Source organism: Impatiens glandulifera, chromosome 1 (assembly GCF_907164915.1).
Source record: "Impatiens glandulifera chromosome 1, dImpGla2.1, whole genome shotgun sequence".
Classification (NCBI taxonomy): Eukaryota; Viridiplantae; Streptophyta; class Magnoliopsida; order Ericales; family Balsaminaceae; genus Impatiens; species Impatiens glandulifera.
This window is the reverse complement of record NC_061862.1, coordinates 118,992,187-119,017,719: the sequence shown is the minus strand read 5'-3', so window position 1 is coordinate 119,017,719 and position 25,533 is coordinate 118,992,187. Positions and strand designations below refer to the sequence as shown.

Genomic DNA, 25,533 nt, shown 5'->3' with positions numbered 1-25,533 from the left:
CACAAATCCTAATTCTCATATCTGGTTTTTAATAATCAAATTCAAAAAATAATATTTTGATTATCTTTTTCTTACTTTACCTAACTTAATTCATTAATTAAAATATTAAAATACTTTATATTTTAAATTATATTTTATTTTATACTTATATATTAATATTTTTTAAATCTTTTTATTCAAAAATATTTTAACATCCTTATCATTAAATTATAGCCAATCATTAATTATTAAATAACCCAAGTTTTTTTCAAAATTCTTATCCAAACCAGGCTTAGAGACAAACTATCAATCAATCACTAAAATTATGCCAGCTCCTCCAAGATGCTTTCTTTGGAATCATCGGCCAAAATATCAGCTACCAAAGACATTTTGAAAGGGGTAGCACAATATCAAAACTATTTAGTATATACTCTTATATGCAGTTTGTATACTCTTCATCTAAAATAAAAATGAGAATTATTATTATAATTTTAATGTCAATCAATGTACATGAACTCAAATTCAAAGAACCCTGAAATCCCTTAAATAAAGTATCTCTCTATCTCTACAATGATGATCACCAATGTGTTCATATTTTCTCACATGTTTAAAGATGCTGCTGGCTTCAAGGTTCTAAAAAAGCAAGCAAAATTGAAAGCCATGTTTGGAATCCACCGATCACATGTCAAATGTAGCAACTGGCAAAGATGTTGTCCTGTGATGAGTATTCGGAAGAAGAGAACCACAAGAAATGCCCTTCTTTGCACCCGACATTTCTTTCAAACTCCGAGATCCAATTGAAGAAGTAAATTTTCCGTTCAAATTCGATAGTTTCTCGGGAATCTGTTTAGTTTCCGAAGGCCGAGGCTTGGGACATTTCTGTATCACTCTCAATCCTCGGTTATTCAGTTGCATCGGTTCTAACCTCGTTTTGTCCTCATTATCATGAGATAAGTCGCAAGAAAACGAACGAATTCTAGTGCGGGTTTTGATCAAATTTCTCCCCACTGGATTTTGATGGATCCACTCTTCGAGATAATCGTCAGAATGTCTCTCTTCCGATCCCATTGTAATACACTTGAAGCTTTCGTGACGATCCCATATTTTGGGGTATCGAGATTCATTTTCGGGCATGGTAAAAGTCGAGTTACTTAAGCCCTCCGAGTTATTTAAGCTCTCCGAGTTACAATTCTCGTGCCCATCGACTTGATAGGTAATTTGTTCAAACCGACCATGAGTGGCGGCACAACCATTTCCTAAACATCCAGTGATTTGCAAATTCTTGTTGGCCGGAGTGTTCGTGAGGAAGTTCAAGAAGGAACCCGTAGATGTGTGGTTTGACACGCAGTTCTCGCAAAAGTTTAAGTTTGAAAACCGAGGAGTTTCTTCAATTCCTAAACCGGATTTCCATTCGGGTACTAAAGAAGCTATTTCCCCATCTATCATATCGGCTATTTTAGTCACGTCTTGGTCCATTATATCCAATTCTGCAACCATTTCAGTTGCTACACTCAAAGCCGTATCCATTTCGATGTCAAACGGGAAATAAATATTACGAATATGCCCTGCAAACAAACACCAACCTTTTAATTCTTAAACTTCAGAGAAATAAACAAAGAAAACCTAGAGTTTCTGGATCAGGATTTCAATCTAGATGAGAACCCTGGAAACATAATTTTCTGTGAAGTATCTAATGTGGATGTATAATTAAGTGATATCATATTTGAAAACAAAACTTATTTAAACACATATTCAGACATGTATTCGTTTCTCAGCTAGATCCAGATAGACCCATCAAGTATTTTTAATTGGGTCCATTTGAAAACCTTTTTGAATCTGTATTCCGATCTAGATGAGAACGAACACTTTTTTTCTGTGAAGTGTCTTATTTGAACACATATTAAGAAAGTCTTATTTGAATAGCATGAAAACCTTTTTGGATCTGTAAAGTCTTATTTGAATGGCATGAAAACCTTTTTGGATCTGTATTCCCGATCTAGATGAGAATCTGTTAATAAATTTATTTGAAAACACTTTTTTACTGTGAAGTATCTTATTTGAATGTCATGTTTAGAAACCAAACTTATTTAAACACATATTAAGAAGCCTTATTTGAATGTCATGAAAACCTTCAGATCTAGATGAGAACTTGTCAATAAATTTATTTGAAAACACATTTTTTTCCCTGTGAAGTGTCTTATTTGAATGTCATGTTTAGAAACCAAACTTATATGTTCATTTTTTCTTACCTTCTTCGTCTGTAATCCGGAGTCTCAAGAAGATAGTTCCATCTTCAGTCCTCTTCCCTTTAATGCTTATGTCAACTTCAGCCGAGTGTTCGTCATGTTCATCCTCCTCATTGTGCTCAAATAGATCAATCCCACTTTGCTCGATCTCGCTAAAACCCCATCCATTTTGTGCTTCGGAAATAAACTCATTCGATAATCCATTAAAAGAGCTATGATTGGTAAAAGTATTACCTTCATAATCCAATTCTAGATACGGTTGCCTCGAAAGAGAATCCGAATAATCCGTTACGATGAGTTGACTCAAATTGGACTCTGGATCGTCAGATTGCAGAAAAGGGTCGTTTAGAAGCTCTCTAGCCGACATCCTCAATGCCACTGTTGCTAGGCATTTCTCCACGAATTCCCTAACCTCCGGATCCTTCACCTTATACAAAGCATCGGGCTTTTTACCCTTCAAACATAACACAATTACAAACCAAATCAGAAAAACAAGAGCAACGCTTGAAGGTGAATAAGATACCTTAATGTGACATGATTGAGAAACCTATAAAGGTAAGAGAAGAATGGGAATGAGTATTGTTGTATTAAGCTTAGAGTTTGTTTGAGGAAGGGCTTTTTCAAAACACATGGATTTTTAAAAGAAAAAAAGTATTTTCTCTTTTAAATAACTCATTATTCTATCAAATCATTAATCAAATCATCAATCAAAATATTTTCTTTCTTTAGAAAAATAAAATAAATTATATATTACTCATAAGGTTCTTTCTATCCAAATAACCCAATTTCCAGCCATCTACACCCAATTAGATTATTTTCAAATAATTTGGTTATCCAAATAACTATTTGGGTTTAATCTCAAACACCCATCATCCAAATATATATTCACAGTCAATCACATCATTAACCAAAATATTTTCTATTTCTAAAAAAAGTTCTGTTCATTATATCTTTAGACCTCTATTGTCTGCTTATAACAAACAAGGTTTTTAAAAATAACCTAATCCAATCAAATCAAAATAACTCTAGATTGAACGATGCCCAAAATCGAACAAAGCCCTGTTGTTTGAGTTGAGTGGATCTGCCAAGACTATAAGTTCCTTTTCCCCATTTCCTATTCTTTTTCATTTAGTGGGAAAAAAATTTCATTTAGTGGGAAGAAAAATTCATTTAGTGGGAAAAAATGAAGGAAGAACTTACTGATACAACTTTTTTGTAGATTTGAACAGGATGATTGCATTCACTATAAGGATATTCAAATGTCACCATCTCCAAAATGCACATTCCGAAAGAATAAATGTCGACAAGTTCGTTATATTCTTCGGCATATACTTCAGGAGCCATGAATTCCGGTGTCCCTATAGTTCAATGGAAGAAATCAAATAACATAATTGACCAAAATAACAAGAGATTAATTAAAAGTAAACATATATTTATACCAACACAATGAGCAGCATGAGATTTTCTGAGAATTGCTGCGAGTCCAAGATCCCCAATTTTGACTTCTCCATGGTTGCCATTGATGAAGATATTATCACACTTGAGATCTCTATGGATTACAGGAGGATCATGGATATGAAGATAAAGAAGACCATTCAAGATCTGCCTGCACCAATTCTTCACCGCTCTTATATTAACTCTCTTGTGCTTTTGTCTATACCTACCAATTTGAATTTGAAAATCAACCCAGATTAGGAAAATCAAAATAACTCAAATGGTGGACAATTAATAGAGAAAAATCAAGAATTGGACTTTTACTGTTTTAGGGTTCCTGAAGTGAACATCTCAGTAACGAAATTGATGTTCCTGTTAGCTGTATCAACCCAGGAAGTGTAGAATTTCATTATGTTTGGATGCTTCAGTGTTTTGAGAAGATGAATCTCACAGTAAAGCCTTTCAAGGTCTTCAGGGCTTTGTAGGAAATCGTAAAGCTTAACCTGATTCCAAGCTACTTCAATCCCTTCGTACTCGTCAAATGCTCTGTAACTATATATAAATAAGAGAAAGATTCAGAAATGGAAGAAGGCCAATTAAAAAAGAGATTGATGAAATGTTCTTAGAAAAAATGAACAAAGATATTCCCATTTCTGGAAGGAATCTGAAAATGAAAAAAAATAGGGATTTTCCGAAATTAAACAAAACCCATTTGCAGGAAACCTTAAATGAAGACACATAAAGAACAACTTTAAGAAATCTGAAGTGGGTCCATTACACTATCTTTGAAGCTCCTTTGCCAAGGATTTCATCGTACTGCACACGAACAAAAACGATACATCATCAAACACACAGAAAAAAAAATCATCAATCTAGATATACAGAGAAAGAATGAGTTTTGTTTACTCTGCCATATCTTCCTGTAGGGTCTACTTCAACGAAATCTGAATAATCTGGTTCAAGATGCGAAAGACCATTCATTTCCTTCAAAAGTTGCAGGCTGAAAATGGTGTGTATTTTGATTTCTTCTCTGGAAAGCTAGCTGTTTATGCGTTTCTTTCTCTCGTTTTTGCTGAATGCAAATACACACGATCTATCATCACCTCACGAAAAATCATGGATCATTTTTTCTGAACTCTTGAAAAGTAGAGAGAGAAATGATAAAAGGATTCATCAAATCATTGAGGGCATATGAAAGAGCTGTCTCTCTCTTCTTAATTTTTTTATTTTATTTTTATTATAAGAAAGGTGGGTTGGAGTTACACGAGAACTGATCTTTCTTTAATGGCAGAAGAGCTGGGTTGAAAGATTCATTACCCAGACCATATTTTAGAGAGAGAGAATCCACCTCACATTAGAACGTGCCAAACAAAGCTGAAAATAGAGAAAGAGAGTTTACTTTAAAGAAAAACAATCCTAAACGATGGAATAAAAAGGGCCTAAACCTTTACATGACTATTACTTCAATTATCAGAAGTCATTTTACCACGAATCAATTATCAGCTAAAATAAAAATAAACAGTAGTGAATTATTATAAGACTTTTATAAGTTATTATTTAATTATTTCATGAATTATTAATGGATCTATAGATGGCAATAATCATAATGTTTGTAGGTGAATTTTTGTTTTATTTTATTAAAAATAAATAAAAGTTCTAAAATGAAATAAAAATGAAATGACATAATCCTTAAAAAGATCGTAAGAACCAAATGAGAGACATATCTCAAATGATGAAGTTCAGAATCGATAATAAAAATGGAATATTATTCTGACACGATACATGGCTAGAAAATAATCTTATAATTCTTTAGAGGAATTTCAATCTATCAGAATTAGAATTAAAAGAAATTATCTATTGTACTTAGACAAAGATATTCAAGAAGAAATATACAGTTTTATTCTAAGAAGTATTCCAAAAGGAGTCAAGATTCTGAATCTGATCAATAATATGTAAATCAATGGAAACACTGATACAAAGAGTTGTGATACTGTTATGAATGGAATGTTCGTGGTAGAAAAATCATGGGAGATCATTAAAATAAATGAGGTGGTGGTCGATTGACATAAAGTAGTATGGTCTTCAAAGGTTATACATTTACACCAATTCATCATTTGGTTGATATTTAGGAAAATATTGGCGACAAGAGACATAATAAAAAGTATATATGAATATTCCATACGTCAATTGTCCAATCTGCGTAGTAAAAGAGGAAATCATTGACCACCAGTTTGGGGTAACGCGTTTGTATTCAAGTTGTGGATAAATTTATCTCAAAACATTAATATCACTAACTTTCCAAATACATGAAACGACATCATAGAGCTTGTAAAAAAAACTATGGGCGAAATGATCAATTTTGCTCAGAACATGAATATCACTAACTTTTCAAGTACATGGAACGAAATCATATAGCTTCTAAAGAAAAATACTAAAGACAATAGCTTTTACGCGAATGTTTTCAAATGCTTCTTTGGAGCCCTGATCTACAATACCTAGAGAGAAAGAAATACAAGAATTCATAACACGAATGAGAGAACAAAAGAAAATGTTTGGAATGATATTGTTTCTGATGACAAAAAAAATTATTACAAGAAAATGAATATTCAAATAGTTTTTGTTTGATGACTTGTTTGTAATTTAATTATTTGTTTTTCTGTAATTCAATTGTTTGAAATACAATTGGTGTTTTCAAAAAAAATATAGTCTATTTAGCTTTGTTTCTTGAAACTTATTTTCCTCTTTTCGAATTTTTTTAAATAAAATTATATTATGCTGTTTTCCAAAAAAACATTATTTAATAACAAGTGCTAAAAAAAATTATCTTTTACATCAATTTGTATTTATTTATTTTTTATTTAATTCAATCAATTTTTTTATATTAAATAAAAATAAAAATTATTTTGAGTATTATTTTGACAATTTTCAAAAATTAGTTGCCGATTGAAATGATAATTATGATAAAATACTAATTTAAAAAAAAAAAATTCATGTACGTTCCTAATTTGTAAATTGTTTAACATATTTTAACTTGAGGTTTAAAAATATTCTAATCTATTTAAATATAGTTTCTCTAAAATATTATAGATAGATTTTCTACACAATGATAGTGTTACTAAAATCGTTTACAATTCCCGGAGAGCTGGGTTGTGCATGGTTATGAGGATTAGACATTTTTAGAATTTGGGTGGATTTAGAATATTTTTTGTAATAGACTTAAAATTTAAAAAATTATAAATAAAATAAGTGAATAATGTTAAGTTTTGCTCAATTTTTATTATGAATTATAGAATAAATGAATTAAATTGAAATTCTTTTATAAAATTCAGAGATTATGTCTATTTTTTATCCTAAAAAATATATTTTGCAGGTGGACTTTCCTAACATAGATTCGTCCCTAATTGATATAATATTCTATGTTTTTTAAAAACATCAAGATACCGCTTTATCATTTAATTTACATACAATAGGAGTCCCATAGCAAAAGATAAAATAAGCAAGTTTATGACTATATCTAATTTATAATGTGTCATTTGCACAACAAAAATGAAGACAACTACCCATCTTTTTGGAAGTTGCTCATTCACAATTGATCTATGGAGAAAACTCGACACAACTATAAGTTTGGTTAATTTCGCAGAAGAATGACACATAATCAAAAATAAATATCAAGAAAATTAGAAGCAATATATTTTTAGTTAACGTCCTCCATAGTACCTTGGAGCTACAATATATCAAATACATAAAATTTAGTTAGAAAGTAATGTACGAATCTTCTTATAAATGAGAGGAACAAATAAAACATATTTTTTCATTTAATTCTCTAATTAATAAATTAAATATATAATAACTTTAACAATACAAGAATTAATAAATTTTATAAATATAATGTTGAGTAAATTAAAATGAACTTAGGAATTAAGTTTATTTAAATCTACATTGTTCTAATTATGGGATGATATTATTTTGATGATGTGCGAATTAATTAAAATAAAACTTATTTGTGCACCGGCAAAGCTGAAAAGCTCTATTTATTGTTGAGATCAAATAAGACTAAGTCGGGTAATTTATTTTGTCCAGGCACAAATCTAAAGGATTATGCTACTTCAGACGTGGTCTGAAGTAGACACTTATAGACATCTTGTTACTTTAGACGGAGTCTGAAGTACGCAAGTAGATGTAGTCATCTAACTTCTTTAGACGCGGTCTAAAGGGAAGCGCAGCTAGACGATTTCTAACTCCCTTAGATGCGGTCTAAAGGGAAGCGTAGTTAGATGAGGTCTAACTCCCTTAGACGCGGTCTAAAGAGAAGCGTAGTTAGATGAGGTCTAACTCCCTTAGATGCGGTCTAAAGGGAAACATAGTTAGATGAGGTCTAACTCCTTTAGATATGGTCTAAAGGGAAACGTAGTTAGACGAGGTCTAACACCTTTAGATGTGGTCTAAAGAGAAACGTAGTTAGACGATGTTTAACTCCTTTAGATGCGGTCTAAAGGGAAACGTAGTTAGACGAGGTCTAACTCCTTTAGATACGGACTAAAGGAAAATGTAGTTAGATGAGGTCTAACTCCTTTAAATGCGGTCTAAAGGGAAGCATAGTTAGACGAGGTCTAACTCCCTTAGACACTATCTGAAGGGAAGCGTAGTTAAACGAGGTCTAACTCCTTTAAAATCAATCTAAAGAGAACGTTTGATGCCTTACTTCAGTAGCCGTCTGAAGGAAGCATCCATCTAATCACGTACTCACTCAGTTCTAACAACGTATGAACAACTACCACGAACCTCACTAGTACAAGACAATATCAGAGGATATTCAGCGAACTACCTGTTCTTGTACGGCCAAATCCAAATGCTTAGAGTCTACTATACTCTTGTACTATAGGCGACCGTCCAATGGACACATATCACGTGTCCATAAAGAATATTCGACCGTTAGTGCACTTCAACTATAAATAGAAGCACAAGGACAATGGTCGAACTGCTTCACATACTCGCTTCAAGAAAATTACTCTCAAGCTAAAAGCACAAACTATTCATTGTTTCATTGTGTGATCATATTGTAATTTCATACTGTCTTTTTTGTGAGAAATCTCAGTGTTGTAAGTTTATGTTAGGGTCTAAAATCAAGGCCTCGGTCCTAGAATAAATTCCAGCAACCTTTCTCGGCACCCGGTCTCGGTCTTAGTGTGCACATGGGCCAGATTTCTGTTTTGTTGTTTTATTATTTGTTTTGTTTTCCTTTTCTACTTTACAAACCGAATTCTGTTATTTTCTAGTTATTGTTATAACCGAATATTTTGGGGCAAGACATCACCTATATAAGGCTGATCTTTCTTCCCCAAGGACCCATGAATGGAATAATGAAGATATGAACTTCTACCCTATTCATCTATTATTATTTATTATGGACTGTTTGGTATAGACCAACAATAATTCTCTTCGCACCCTTGATTCTTCTATCCCTTCCCCCTAAATTCTCTATCGAAAACCTTCCGCTGCCCTTTGATTGTAGAATTTCACCGGTCTTATAAATCAAGAACGTGATTCTTGAACCCAAAACTCATCTTACGAAACAAGTCGTAACATTCTTGGTATCAGAGCAAGACGATTCTCAAATGAAAGAAACCAGATAGCAGCAAAGATGGATGATCTTAAGACCCTACTCGAAGGGCTGACCCATCAATATGCCTCCATGAATGCTGCCTTGCAACAAAATATGACCGAACAAGCTGCCTTGCACAATGCCTTTCAGTAAAATATGGACAAAAGGTATGCTGCTGGAAAAAGCTTGACAGCCATTGAAAAAGGTGCGTTTAATAATGGCCAAGATCCCGGCACCCGACCCTATAATATTGTTTCTTGCTACCTTCCTCCAACCCGGCTCACAAATGTTAGTATTCCTGAATTTGATGGGACTGATTTGGAGGGCTGCCTCTTATTTGCCGAGCAAATCTTTAGGGAAAGGAAGACGAATGATGTCACAAAGATGGACATTGTCCGCACTCACTTCTCAAAAGAGGCAAGAACGTGGCATGAATCATATTTGCGGAATCGCAACCATATGGAAGCATTGACGTGGCATAAATTCAAGAAAGATCTCTTGCTGCAATTCGGTCGCAGGCCCTTGTACAATGTCAAACCGCCGCTGCTGCCCAAACCATGCATTATTAACACGGTCTGGCCGAGCACAAAATGGGAGCCCAATCATAGGTGCAAATCCAGATTGTTCATGGCCCCGGCTAATCAGCAAGAAGTTCAAGAACTCGTTCAAGAACCCGTCCAAGAATCAGATTTTTATGACCCACCTTTGGCGCTTGAGACAAAGGACGAACGTGTCATTATCTTGCACACTTTCTCGGTCCAGCAAGGTGCCCCTTGGTCGCGGGATAACATAATACAAGGCAGCCAGCTAGAAAAGGCCTTGGAAAATCATAATGTTGCTGCCACGGTACAAATAAAGAGCAAAAACGAATGCCAAACTGTTTCACTTGTTTTGGAAGACGCTCCTGAAAATTTCCAAAATATAATCAAAGGGATCACCCAGCAACCCAACAACCGAACACCAGCCAGGAAGGTAGTCGGAAGACATGGCTATGTTGTTGCGCATGTGTTGCTGGTCTGGATAAAGGACTGGGCTTGGTTGTTTGAAGATATTCTAGAGTATGCCCGGAAGAAAAATGGCCCTTTTGCTGCACTTGGCGTGCTGGGCCGAAGGAAGGACTGGTCGTGGAGCAGGAAGACCGAAGGCTTCTAAGAAATGCGGTCCTAAGACTCCAACACTTGCTGGACTTGCTGAAGTCCGACCGAATTCTTTGAAATATTCAGCATGCACATTAGAGGCTCGGTAGACTCGGCAGACCACGGTCTTTTTCGTCGAGGGCGACGAATTTTGAAGGGGGAGATAATGTTAGGGTCTAAAATCAAGGCCTCGGTCCTAGAATAAATTCCAGCAACCTTTCTCGGCACCCGGTCTCGGTCTTAGTGTGCACATGGGCCAGATTTCTGTTTTGTTGTTTTATTATTTGTTTTGTTTTCCTTTTCTACTTTACAAACCGAATTCTGTTATTTTCTAGTTATTGTTGTAACCGAATATTTTGGGGCAAGACATCACCTATATAAGGCTGATCTTTCTTCCCCAAGGACCCATGAATGGAATAATGAAGATATGAACTTCTACCCTATTCATCTATTATTATTTACTATGGACTGTTTGGTATAGACCAACAGTAATTCTCTTCGCACCCTTGATTCTTCTATCCCTTCCCCCTAAATTCTCTATCGAAAACCTTCCGCTGCCCTTTGATTGTAGAATTTCACCGGTCTTATAAATCAAGAACGTGATTCTTGAACCCAAAACTCATCTTACGAAACAAGTCGTAACAGTTTAATAGAGGTTATTCTGTTCAACATAGAGTTATCTAGTAGAGTGAGTTGTACTCAAATTAAAGTCTTCAGTAGATATACTTCCGGTTGTGGAAGAAGGGGTGACGTAGGAGTTTTATCTCCGAACATTCATAAAACCTTTTGTGTTATTTACTTACTGCCATTTGCATTCATTTGTCTGAAACTTCAAATCTAACAAACAGTACCGCACTTGATTTTGTTTCAAGATGTTGGGTCAAATTATTTTGACTAAGTGTTGAAATAGTTTCACCATTGAGATTTTGATGATGAAATGATTTATGCGCTTTGATGCAGGCGTATCGAAATCATATTTCATTAGACTTGACTCTAGTGAGGTTCATTAGACCGTTTTGGCATTAGATGCACAGAATTAGACGTGCAGTCTAACTCAGCGGAGTTAGACGTGCAGTCTAATGGATTCCGTAATTAGACGTGCAGTCTAACTTAGTGGAGTTAGACGTGCAGTCTAACTCAGTGGAGTTAGACGTGCAGTCTAACTCAGCGGAGTTAGACGTGCAGTCTAATGTACACGGAATTAGATGTGCAGTCTAACTCAGTGGAGTTAGACGTGTAGTTTAACTCAGCGGAGTTAGACGTGCAATCTAATGTACACGGAATTAGACGTGTAGTCTAACTCAGCGGAGTTAGATGTGTAGTCTAATGTACACGGAATTAGACGTGTAGTCTAACTTAGTAGAGTTAGACGTGCAGTCTAATATATACGGAATTAGACGTGTAGTCTAACTCAGCGGAGTTAGACGTGCAGTCTATTAAATTGTGAAAGTTAGACGTGTAGTCTAACTCCTTCAAACAAGTCTGAAGTAGAACCGAAATTAGACGTGCAGTCTAATGATTAGTGAATGATTAGACATGAAGTTTAATCAGTGAAAGTTAGACGTGTAGTGTAACTCCTTCAGACAAGTTTGAAGTAGAACCGGAATTAGACGTGCAGTCTAATGGTTAGTGATTGATTATACGTGAAGTCTAATCAGTGAAAGTTAGGCGTGTAGTCTAACTCCTTTAGACAAGTCTGAAGTAGAACCAGAATTAGACGTGCAGTCTAACTCAGTGGAGTTAGACGTGTAGTCTAATGGTTAGTGAATGATTAGACGTATAATCTAATTAGTGAAAGTTAGACGTGTAGTCTAACTCCTTCAGAAAAGTCTGAAGTAGAACCGAAATTAGACGTGCAGTCTAACTCAGTAGAGTTAGACGTGCAGTCTAATGGTTAGTGAAAGTTAGACGTGTAGTCTAACTCCTTTAGATTAGTCTGAAGTGATTGTAATTAGACGTAAGTCAAATCCCATTAAACCAGGAGGTCTAATGGATTCTGCTCTTAGACGGGGATGTTTGATTTCATTAGACGAGGTCGTCTAACTAAAATACGTCTAATGCTAAGCTTAAGTAGTATGATTGAAGCTAGCACCCGCCTACCCACATGCTATAGTTGTACTCTAATCTTGCTCCACTTTCTAGTGAAGATCAGTACGATAGCTATATGCAACCAACCAATGAATGCCACGTAAGAGAATTTTCCTCATATTATTTGTTTTGTAGGTACATCTCTGATGGAATATTCGGCGCACTACCAGTTGGCGTACGACCACGATCCTTATTCTCAGAACCTATTGTGTACAATTGAGGCTTTCCAATGGAAGAGTGCCACGTATCATTCTAAAGATTCGACCGTTAGTCTATGCCCAGTATTTATCAAATCTCATGGACAACGGACAATCTGCCCAACGAATTTGAAAAAAATCTCTCTATAATCTTGCTTGCTGGAATTACAAAGAGAAATCAAGCATTTGAATATTCATACTGTGAAGTTGCTTTCGTGATTGTACTGTGTGTGAATCAAGAGAGAGCTAGAATTAAAAACACCTTTAGCTGAGTGATATTCTTCATCTTGTATATTGAATAGAGTGTGTTATGTTCAATAGTGAGCTAAGTGTGTGCAAAGTGTATTTGATTCGAAGCATATTATAGTGAATCCTTCCGGTGGTTAGAAGAAGGGGTGACGTAAGAGAGTTTCTCCGAACATCCATAAACAAACTACTGTGTTCTTTCATTTTTATCATCTCTTCATTCTTCATCTTGAGTTTCAAACCCAAGTAAACAATTCCGCCTTGATTCTGTTTCAAGTGTTTATAAGAGTTTGCGTAGAATAGAAAGCGAATTAAATCCCTAATAGGATTTCTTTCAAACCGTTTTTCATAAGCCTTCATCAATAGCCAGACCCCCGTCTCTATCGATAAATCCGATCCTATCAATTGGTATCAGAGCCCTGTTTCTATTTTCAAGCTTTTCCTTAAAAATGTCGACCATAACTAAAGATGCCAGTGCTACAACCATTCCAACTTTCTCTCGAGAAAACTACATTGTATAGAAGATAAGAGTTCGTGCTCATATTTCTTCTCTTCATGACGACATGTGGAGTGTCGTCACAGAAGGTCCCATCAAGATCGATTAGGAGAAAACTGACTGGACCACTGAAGAAAAGAGACAGAACAACCTTAACAATATGGCTCTTGATGTTCTGTACAAATCTCTCGATGATAGCATGTTCAACTACATCATCGAATGCGATACTGCCAAAGAGGTCTGGGACAGACTCACCCAACTATATGAGGGAAACGAGCAAACCAAGGAAAACAAGATTATGGTTTCCACACAGCAGTTTGATAGCTTAAAGATGCGTCCTGGTGAAACAATGAACGACTTCGACACCAGATTCAACAAGATTGTCTCCTCCCTATCCATCCTAGGCAAGACCTATAACAACAGGGAGCTTGCTATCAAGGTCATGCGTGCTCTTCGAAGGGAATGGGACATAAAGATGATGGCGATGAGAGAATCCAAAGATCTTAACAAGATATCTCTCTTTGATCTCTTTGCTGATCTCAAGGCCTATGAGTTCGAGCTGAACTGTAGGATGGAAGAAGATCAACCCACATCCGTTATTATTGCCAAGGCGATGGTGACTTCTGAAGAGCCACTAACCGTTCTGGATGTGAAGAGTTGATGATAAAGACACTCCCCTTTTAGGAAGTGAAAAAATGTATGATGTTGTAATAAATAAAGAAGTCTGTAATGACAATCTCGATGGGATGTCTTCGTATTTATTAATAAAGTGTCCAATAAAATACTAGAGTATAGTTTCGAATATATAACAGATGATGATGTTTTTTTTCAGTCTGATATTAACTTCGAAATGAAAAACTTCTTAAAACACGAGAATGAAATCATTTCCGCAATTGAAACGACAATCGAAATAAAACTCAATACGGTCGTCGATCCTCAAATTGTATTAATTGGACAAAGCCCGAGTGATGACTAACATCATGAAATGATAGAATTGCTAAAGACCAAAAAAGACATGTTTGTCTGGTCTCACATGGATATACCTAAAGTGGAACCTTATATCCTGAGGCTAAGCCCGTCAAACAGAAGCTAAAAAGATGAAAATGAAGGTTGTTGTCAAGATAAAGAAGGAAGTTCAGAAACAGTTGGAAGCAAAATTCCTTGAAACTGTGGACTACCCCACATGGATAGCCAATGTGGTTTCTGTCTAAAAGAAAGACAGAAGAATGCGTGTGTTTAGACTATCGTGATCCAAAAAGCCAGTCCTTAGGATAACTTTTCTTTATCTCATATCGACATTTTGGTCAATCATGCTGCTGTCAATCAGCTGTTGTCTTTCATGGATGAATTATCAGGATATAACAAAATCTTGATCGCAAAAGAAGACAAAGAAAAGACCACCTTTATCACAAAGGTAGGAATATTTCTGCTTTAGGGTTATGTCATTCATTCTTAAAAGCACCGGGGCTACTTACCAAAGAGTAGTAACTATGATCTTTCATGACACGATCCACAAGGAAATGGAAGTCTACATTGAAGACATGATTGTGAAATCAAAAGATTGCTAGGGTCATATTTCCAACTTAGACAAATTCTTGTAGAGAATTAGGAAATACCGACTTCAGTTAAATCTAAAGAAGTGTGCTTTCAGAGTCACCTCTAGTAAGAAGTTATGTTTCCTTATTACCCATCAAGGAATATAAATCGATCCATCCAAAATCAAGACTTTTACGACTATGTTTGTGCCGTGAATGAGATAGAAGTCTGAAGCTTTCTTAGAAAATTTCAGTTTATTAGTAGGTTCATTAACAAAATTTCAATTTATTAGTAGGTTCATTAACAAAATTTCAGTTTATTAGTAGGTTCATTAACAAATCGATATTACCTATACGATTTAGAAGATTGTTAAAGGAAGCATTGTTGCAGACTTCCTAAAGATCAACCTATCATGGTCGAGCCTTCAAAATGTACATTTGATCGATTCTATTTCAACAGAAAGCTCATACATGATATATATAATGATTCTTAATAAAGAAATCACACAATCAAGCATAAGAACACGATCAAACTGATTAAACAAGAAAAATTCAAAAAATTCAAAATTTTCAATCACAAATCATGATACAAATGATATGTATGCACACCAATAGTGGGAGAACGCTTCGGGTGTGTTGGCAGCTATTCAAGAATATGGATTGAAGCTTGGATCGTCGGAACAAGTTTTGACAAAAACTATTTTTCCAGAATCTTCAAAGCTTGATTTTAGGTGAAAAGATCCGTTGATTGATAGGTTATTGTTTGATTATTTGGTCTATAAACTTTGGCGGAGTATTTATATAGTAGATAAGTCGGTTGAGGAAGGTTAATTTTGGACGAATTGAACCTCATGCGAGCTTAACTCTAAAATCCTATCCGGCAGTTGGCAACCTTATCTACACTGGGATAAGGCTGGAGGATAAGGGGGAAACGTAGGCGCTGACGAGAGGGTCACGCGGCCAAAAAATCAAGGAATTTAATCGCCTGTGAAGGAAGCTAGAGCTTCAGGAAGGTTGGACGCCGACGAGGTCACAATTCTGACGAGGTCGCTATTCTAGCAAAGTAGATGAGCCAAACAATGTCTTTTCGTGTAACGGGACATATGGTTCCATCTGGTTCCGTCTACAGTCAACCTAGTTGACTTAACGGGGTAAGTCTGTCCGATTAGTTGATTCAGAACGGATGCGCCCACATGGCTCTATTACATCCGGTTGCGTGGAAGCGTCTGGGCTGTTGGATGAGATTTGGATGCTCATCTGATGGTCCCCTTCCGTAGAGATTGAACATAATTTCAGCTACATAGGAGTATTAGATTTTATTTTTATTTAAAAGGTTATTAAAAATTGGTTTTTAATTCCTTTTAAATTAATTCTTTCACCAACAATATAACAAAAAATATTTCTGGAATCATTATAACAATTATGATCATAATTATTTTTTTTTGGTATTTTTTGGAATTTTGGGGTATATTTTTTAATTGCCTTATGTCATGAATTAAACATAAATCATGATTAAATAATAATTCAATATTTTCACCCACTTTTTTTTTTGTCTAATTTGGGTAAAATAAATACAAAATTTTATCCTCAAATTATTTAAGATATTTTGAATATAAAAATCCAAAATATTATTTTAATATTATTAAAAATAATAATATTATTTGAAACTAGGGTAAGTAAAATTTTCATGCTTATAGAATGCCCTCTCGAACCGAGTTTGAAATAAAATGAGTTTTTGGAAAATGTGGGTTCAAGTTTGATCATAAAAATTAGTACCCTAACATACAGTGAGGTATAAGGATAAAACCTAGATGACACCAGATGTTGGTGATGAGTCATCACAATGACTCATGGTTGGGGAGATTACATGATCTTCCTTAGCATGTTGTCGTTTGTCGGGGATAGACTATCACAATAGTCTTATCATTCACTGGGAAGATGATAGGGTGTTGCTGAGGGTTGAGTCATGACAATGTCTCATTCTCTTCTTTGTTGAATCTTGATGAGGATAGACAATAGTCTTACCATACTAGGGAGTAAGAGAGACTCCAACTAGGTATGGATTATTACAATAATCCTATCATAATAATGACCGATGGTACCTATAAATAGATAGGACTCACCTAGGGATTAAAAAGAACTCTTTGTGGGGAAGAGTCTCATGCTAGTAAGACTACCTATTGAGAAGTAGCGCTCTCTTGAGGATTGCCCTTTTGGGAATAAAATCCCACGTGGATAGAGATAAAACTCACGGGATAGTGATAACAATCATACCATGTCCATCAACATATGTAATCCACTACCAGATATTAGTCATTACAATGACTCTCAAACATGTCTAAATACTATAGGATTTATGGTAGGTGATGGTATCCTCAACTAGAATTTTTCTAGGGGAATGAAGAGAACACTCAGATGACGATGAGGGAAGATCTTCTAGATAACGTGACAAAAATCACGTGGGATGGTGATAATAGTCACGCTGTTTTGGGGAATGTAGCTATCGTTGCTCTGTGAGGATGATTACAATTGTATTGAGAACATAAGTTATAACAATGACCTATAGACAAGATGGGTGATAACAATCACTCTGGTGGTGAGTGGTCATAACAATGACCGATATAGATACCAATCAAGAGATATTGCTTACTCTAGAAGGGGATAAGCGAGAGTACTCACTCTGAGGAGAATAATTTATAACCATAACCCTTATAGTCGTCAATTTGTTTGAATAATGGGAGGTCTTGGGACCGTTGGTATTGGCGCTTAGATGTCATCAGGACATTTGTTTTTGCCAACGCCGGGTTGCTTGTACAGAGCTTAGGAGGAGCCATGGCCTTCCAAGTAGTTGTGACCTGGTGAATATCTGCGTTTTTCTTCCTCTAATGTCGAGGAGGAGCAACGTATACCTTCACGATTTTACCCTCTTTTCTTTCATTGTCAAAGGATTCGTCGAGTTTATTGACCGTTTTGAGGAGCTTCTTCATTTTTAGAATGTTTTGACGGTGAATCCAATAAAATATCAACCGTTAACATTATCCAGATTCATATCAAATTGTCTTTGTTCGCTAGGTAGAGAATCAATCTCTTCACCAACAACTTTCCATCTTTCGATGAAGACTATAAATTTTTCATTTTCTCCTTTTTTCACATTCTTGAGCTTCTACTCAGGCCGTTCTAAGCTGAGAAGAATACTAAAACATTCTATGAAGATTGACGCGAGTTCCTCGATAGTTTGAAGATAAACTATCTTCTTTTAGTGATACCAACGCAGAGCCACTCCATCTAAATACTAATGAAATAGATGGAGGACTATTAGTTCTCTCATATATAAAAGTGTCATATCCATGGTGTATATCTGGAAGAAAGTAGCAAGGTCAGTCTAGACTACATATTTTTATAGAGAATGAAGTTTTATCCATAAAGGGATCATTGCGCGTTCAGCAGTTTTCAGGGCGTTTTTCCAATCATGGTGTTCATCCAAACATCCTTTGATCAATTGATTGAGCTGATCTTGGAATTTGTCCTGATTAGAATTCAATTGAGCAATCTAGACCTCATATTCCGTAGGAAGGATGATATTAGGATTTTCCCCTTCTCGGGCATTAGGGTTATCAACAACTTCTAGCTAAGTCCTTTCTAACCTACTATTATCTTTAGGAGTCTCTTCATAGAGAGGTTTCTTCCACATTACGACGAGTTTGAAGATTAACCCTAATCAGATTGACAATGGTATAACCTGTGGTGGCTATCATGATGAGGATGGATGTTTCGGGACAGGGATGACAAGATTAGTCATCAAGCTCGTTAGTATTGTAAACTATTCAGTGACTTACAAAAGAGTATTTTCATCTTAGGAAACTCAGTTGGAGATATTGTGTCCTTATCGTTCTTTGGAGTTCATTCGGCCATGTCTTAGTGCACAAAATGTCCTATTTTTGGATCTCTTCTTTGTGGGGCCGTACTTGGTCAAAATTGACTAGCATTCTGTTACAAAGATAGAGATAAATGAGGGTTTTGCAAATGTCGTACAATACAAATGAAAAAGATGACATGAATTTAAGAAAGCAAGGATCTTATTCAAGATCATATAAACAAACATAGAGTCATGTATAAACATACTCGCAACGTTTGTTATAGAGAGACTCTCTTATTGATATTTTACAAAAGAGTCTAAATGGGAAAAAGTCCCAGATGAAGGCGAAAACTTCTTAAGTCCAGACATAGTCTGGTTCGATATGAGCATTCTCCGCTACTTCAGCCTAATGAGATTTCTCATAATGGTTGGTGATAAGATTTTGGTATTTCCTTCATCCTGTCATGATATTGATCTGAAAGGCATCGTGCCACTAGCCAAGGTACTCTACGTGGAGCCTCCGGGTTATGGGCCTATCGGTTGCAACAACAGGTTTGACATGGCTGTGGCCAAACTATTTGAACAATTCATGGGTATATTAGTAAGTGATCCATTATAAATCCAAGAGTAGGAAAAGTGCCTTATCATTCATCATGAATGTCTTATTCTTGATGGGGTATTAGGGAAGAATGTCCCATGTTTCATTATCATCCAGTATCGGGGGGCATTAGGAGATAGGGCATTAACTAGATCGATATGAGCTATTTAGAGATCGATAGATAGCCCTTCTTACTCATGGTGGGAGATCGATATGAGCTATTTAGACCCATGAGTGTTTCTTCTAATACAATGCCAGAAGGATCTTTGTTGCCTTTTTGCAACTAATTTGATGCCTCGATAATCCTTGAAGAAGGATTGTCGTTTGCTTGTTTGATGAAGTAGTGAGCGAGTAGGATGAACATCGTAATTATGGATGATCATACTTTTATCGGGACTTCTCCGTACCTGATCTCTAGTTCGGCTCAAGCCAAAAGTTGATGCTCATGCCGGAGATGATGGTATTAGAGGTTTCTTCGGAGTAGTGGTACTCCTTTTGTAGAAGTCTATCGAAAGATATCAAGTCTAGGAATGGCTTTAGATGTATAACATTCTTGTTATCTAGCATTAGAATAACCTATAATTTTTCTATGGTGGGGCACATGATCCTACTACAGAGGGCGTAGGCTCTTTGATCAGGATTCCAAATTTGTTACATTTTCATCATGAAGTTAGGGTTGACTTCGTATATCAAGAACTTTACAATGGGATTGAGACCGTAGTCTTCGAAGTACCATCGGTTTTCACGAATGTGTTTTGTCTAAGAGAGTAGCTCGACATCCGTCAACATGGTCATCGTGGATGATTGTGATTGTAGAATAGAGAACGTATTACAATTATAACAACAAAAGAAAATACATATTCAAATAACATGACCTATATATAAAGATCTCTTAAGGTTTTATACACATTTGCTTTCAAAATAAAGAACATCCGATGTTACATTTATAAATTTCAGAGTTCTTTAGGGTTTGTCTAGTTGACTATAGTAGGCTTCTAAGCTTTGCCGCTTTGTACAAAAAAAGGTAAGACTTAGTGCCCCTCTTCAAGGGGAGCAAGTTCAACTACAACAAGTGGAGGTGACAGAGCCTACACTTTCTTCTTCTTCTTGTTGGCGGTGGAATTCGTCCATGTTTTGGTCGATGTAGTCTTTGCAATCCTTAGGGATTCCCATCTTGACGCAATCATTCCGAAGCTCCAGATAGTTGAAAAAGTCATTGTGTTGGATTGGCCTGTATATGGCCATTATACAGTCATGGCAAGGGGGCATGCTAATAGGATCGACGACACCAATAGAGACGGGGGTCTGGCTATTGATGACGACTTCGGACAAACAATTTGATAGAAATCCTGTTAGGGATTTAAATCACTTTCTATTGTACACAAACCCTTACAAACTCTTGAACGATTCAAGTGCGGAAACGTTTGCATATGTTTGAAGCTAAGAACTAAGAATGAGAAGATGACAGAATGAAAAAGGCACAGTAGTTTGTTTATGGATGTTCGTAGCAAACTATCATACGTCACCCCTTTATCCAACCACCGGAAGGATTCACTATAAGTAACTTTGAATCAAATACAGTTGCACGATTAGCTCACTGTTGAATAGAACAGACTCTGTTCAACTTACAATATGATGAAGAATATCACTCAGCTAAAACTATGCTTTGATTCTAACTCTCTCTTGATAAACACACACTAAAACAAGAAAGCAGTTGTCTCGAAATACCAGTTTGAATATTCGGGTATGATTCTCAATGTTCAGCAAATTATCTTCTGGCTCTGGATTCAGTAGTTCTTCTGTTGTCCTTGAGGATCTTTAAATAAGGAGCAGGTACCAACGATCGAATCTTCCATAATGACACGTGGCTAACTTCCATTGGAACGCCTCCATAGAAAACAACAGACTCTAAGCACTATGATCATGGCCATACAAATTTGGTACTGCTCCAAATATGATCGTACTGATCTTCACTGGAAAGTGGAGCATGAGTAGCATACAACTAGTTGATCGTGGGCAGACGGGTGCTAGCTTCAAGCAAATGTTTAAGCATTGCATTAGACGTTTTTCACTTAGACGACCTCATCTAATGAAATTTGACCCCACGTCTAATAGTAGGATCCATTAGACCACCTGGTCTAATGGGATTAGATGACACGTCTAATAACACATCCCTTCAGATTAATCTGAAGGAGTTAGACTACACGTCTAACTTTCATTAGTTAGACTACATGTCTAACTATACATCCCTTCAGACTAATTTGAAGGAGTTAGACTACACGTCTAACTTTCATTAGTTAGACTGCACATCTAACTCTCATCTTTTAGACTGCACGTCTAACTACGTCTGTTAGACTACACGTCTAACTATGTATCCGTTAGACTGCACGTCTAACAATACATCCCTTCAGACTAATCTAAAGGAGTTAGACTATAGGTCTAACTCTTATCTGTTAGACTACACGTCTAACTACGTATCCGTTAGATTGCATGTCTAACTACGTCTGTTAGACTGCACGTGTAACTACGTATCCGTTAGACTGCACGTCTAACTACGTCTGTTAGACTGCACGTCTAACTATGTCTGTTAGAATGCACGTCTAATTACGTCTGTTAGATTGCACGTCTAACTACGCCTGTTAGACTGCACGTCTAACTACGTATCCGTTAGACTGTACATCTAACTACGTCTGTTAGACTGCACGTCTAATTATGTATCTGTTAGACTGCATGTCTTACTATGTCTATTAGACTGCACGTCTGACTACGTGTGTTAGACTACACGTCTAACTACGTTTGTTAGACTACACGTTTAACTATGCCTATTAGACTGCACGTCTAACTACGCCTGTTAGACTACACGTCTAACTACGTATCCGTTAGACTACACGTCTAACTACGTCTGTTAGACTGCACGTCTAACTACGTATGTTAGACTACACGTCTAACTACGTATCTGTTAGACTGCACGTCTAACTACATCTGTTAGACTGCACGTCTAACTACGTCTGTTAGACTACACGTCTAACTACGTATCCGTTAGACTATACGTCTAACTACATATGTTAGATTGCATGTCTAACTACGTCTGTTAGATTACACTTCTAACTACGTATCTGTTAGACTGCACGTCTAACTACGTCTATTAGACTGCACGTCTAACTATGTCTGTTAGACTGCACGTCTAACTATGTCTGTTAAACTGCACGTCTAACTACGTCTATTAGACTGCACGTCTAACTACGTATTTGTTAGATTGCACGTTTAACTTAATGCATCTAATAACCAATCAGTCTAATGAACCTCATTCAGACTTAGTCTAATATAACCTGTTTTCGATACACCTGCACAAAAAACAATTAGACGACTTAGATTATGTTTTAACCCATCAAATCATCAAAATTCCATTAGTCAATCTACTTTGACAATTAGTCAAAATAATTTGACCCAACACATGCAGTCGCACCCGAATTGTTTGAGCAGTTCACTAGTATAGTATGTAGTAATCCACTCGAGGACCATGAGTATAATTATGGGTTGGCGTTCATCAGATGAACTATTCTCTTGATACCGTACCATGGAAGAAGCTCTCGAATAGTATTTTAAAAATACAACATATTATTTTAATATTATTAAAAATAATAATATTATTTGAAGGTAAATCAAAATTTCATGCTTAAATATATGTATGAGAATCCATCTACTAATAACAATGTACATTTAATAAAGATACTCTTTTACTTAAGAATGATTGTTGGTACTTCTGTCACTACTCATTTGAAAAAATTAAATACAATTGTAAATCAATTACTATATGTTGATATTGATTTTGGGGATGAAGTTAGTGCCCTAATTTTGTTAGTATCTCTACCAATTAGCTGAAAACCTATGATAGTAGAAATTAACAACTCTATTGGAAAATTTTAAACTGAATTTTATTGAAGTTAAAGATTGTATTCTTATTGAAGAAGTTCGTAAAATTGATTCTGGTGAAACGTTCAAAGGTTTTGATATGAATGTTGAAAATACGGGAATATGTAATGATATAAATTTCAACCGAGGTAAAAGAAGATATATGTCGAGGAATATGAAGAGTTAACCCAAGTCGGGGTGGACATTTGACTGCTGAAATTGTGGTAAGTAAGGTCACCTGATGAGAAACTGAAAAGCACCGAAAAGAAACGTTGATGATAAAAATGGTGCAGCCAACGCAATTACAAAAATTGACACTGATGTGGTACTTATGTCTATTGATATCCTGCTAGATAATGTGTTTTGGATTTAGGAGCATCTTTCCATACCACTGCCCATAAAGAATTAATGGAAAATTATATAGTTGGAAACTGTGGGAAAGTTTATCTTGCAGATGGTGAGACACTAGATATTGTTGGAATGGGGAAATCAAATTGAAGATGACAAACGGTTTTATTTGGAGGATTAATAAGGTGTGACACATTCCATATTTAATGAACAATCTAATTTCTGTTACACAACTTGATGAAGAAGGTCACAATTTAAGTTGTGAATTTGGTGCGTGGAAGGTAACTAAAGGAGCAATAATTATTACTCGAGGTCAGAAAACAGAAACGTTATACACGACTTCAACTTGTAGAGAAACATTTGTTGCTGTAGTTGATGACTCGAAGAATAGTGAGCTATGAAATTGCAGGTTGGGCCATATGAGCGAAAAATAGATGAATTTTTTTTTGAAAAATGAAAAGATTCCAGAACTGAAGTCTTTTGAACATCATTTATGTGAAAACTACATTATTGGAAAACAGAAATATGTGAGCTTCTTAAAGATTGGGAAGGAGCTAAAGAAAGAAAGACTAGAGTTGGTACTCACTGATGTGTGGGGATCTTCACTTGTTTCTTCTATTGGCGGATCACAATACTACATGACGTTTATAGATGATTCTACGAGAAAGTTATGGGTATATTTTATGAAGAAGAAATATGATGTATTTGTGATTATTAAAAAGTGAAAGGCTATGGTTAAAAATGAAACAAATCGGAAGGTTAAATGCTTGGGATCTAACAACAAAGACGAGTACAACAGTTCAGACTTCATAAAATATTATGCTGTTAAAGGGATCAATATGGTGAAGACTGTTCGAAAAATTCCTTAAGAGAATGGAGTATTTGAACGGATGAATCGAACATTGAACGAGCATGCTAGAAGCATGAGATTGCATGTTGGGCTGCCGAAAACCTTTTGGGTCAAAACTATCAACACTACTAACTACTTGATAAATAGGGGACCCTCTAATCCTCATGAATTCAGAATTCCTAAACAAGCCTGGAGAAATTAAAAGGTAAATCTTTCTTATTTGAAAGTGTTTAGTTTTATTAATAAATATGATAGGAGCAAACTCGATTTCATTGGTTATGGTGATATCGAGTTTGGTTATCGTTTTTGGAATAATCAAAATCGAAAGATCATTCTTAGCTGAAACGTTATCTTCAATGAACATGTTCTCTACAAAGATTTTGTTGGGAAGACATCAGATGGTGATTCCAAATTGGAAGAGACTAATATTGCCGATTTGGGAGATTTTTCTGCTAAATATATACCGACGGTTAAAGAAGACCAATGTGTTGTTGAAGATGAAATCGTTGAGAACGTGGCTCCATCGGAAAATAAGAAAACACCAATTATACAATTGAGAAGATCATCAAGAAATTGAAAACTAGTCGAGAGGTGGTCCCCATCTCTGAACTATATCTTGTTTACAAATAGAGGCGAACTTGAATGCTTTAAGGAAACACTACAATCTGATGAATCAGTTAAGTGGGAGTTTTCAATGATAAATGAGATGGACTCTTTGATGTTGAATCACTCTTGGGAGCTCACTGAGCTACCAAAGGGAAAGAAAATATTTCACAAAAAGTGGATATTCAAGATTAAAGAAGAACATGATAAAACTATGAGGTATAAGGGAATGTTGGTTGTGAAAGTATTTTAGAAAAGGAAGGTATTGACTACAATGAGATCTTCTTTCCAGTAGTCAAATCGATAACAATTAAAACTATTTTCAGTTTTATTGTGAAAGAAGACCTTCATCTTTAACAAATGAATGTCAAAACTGCTTTTGTTCATGGTGATTTGGATGAAGAGAT

At 35.7% G+C, this 25,533-nt stretch overlaps 1 protein-coding gene across 2 annotated transcripts; it reads right to left on the bottom strand.

Annotated features, from left to right (window-relative positions):
* Nucleotides 1-433: 433 nt before the first annotated feature.
* Nucleotides 434-5,032, bottom strand: LOC124919658 (probable serine/threonine-protein kinase WNK9). 2 transcript variants are annotated; one of them, XM_047459960.1, is made up of 7 exons: nucleotides 4,566-5,032; nucleotides 4,438-4,475; nucleotides 3,984-4,211; nucleotides 3,665-3,885; nucleotides 3,426-3,583; nucleotides 2,229-2,679; nucleotides 434-1,544 (listed from the first exon to the last, which is right to left on the bottom strand). In XM_047459960.1, the coding sequence occupies exons 1-7, from the start codon at nucleotides 4,638-4,640 to the stop codon at nucleotides 658-660; spliced, it is 2,058 nt and encodes a 685-aa protein (XP_047315916.1). In that variant the 5' UTR covers nucleotides 4,641-5,032; the 3' UTR covers nucleotides 434-657. The 2 variants fall into 2 exon arrangements, with proteins under 2 accessions (XP_047315916.1, XP_047315917.1); XM_047459961.1 differs by lacking the exon at nucleotides 4,566-5,032 and having other exon boundaries at nucleotides 4,383-4,474.
* Nucleotides 5,033-25,533: the final 20,501 nt, after the last annotated feature.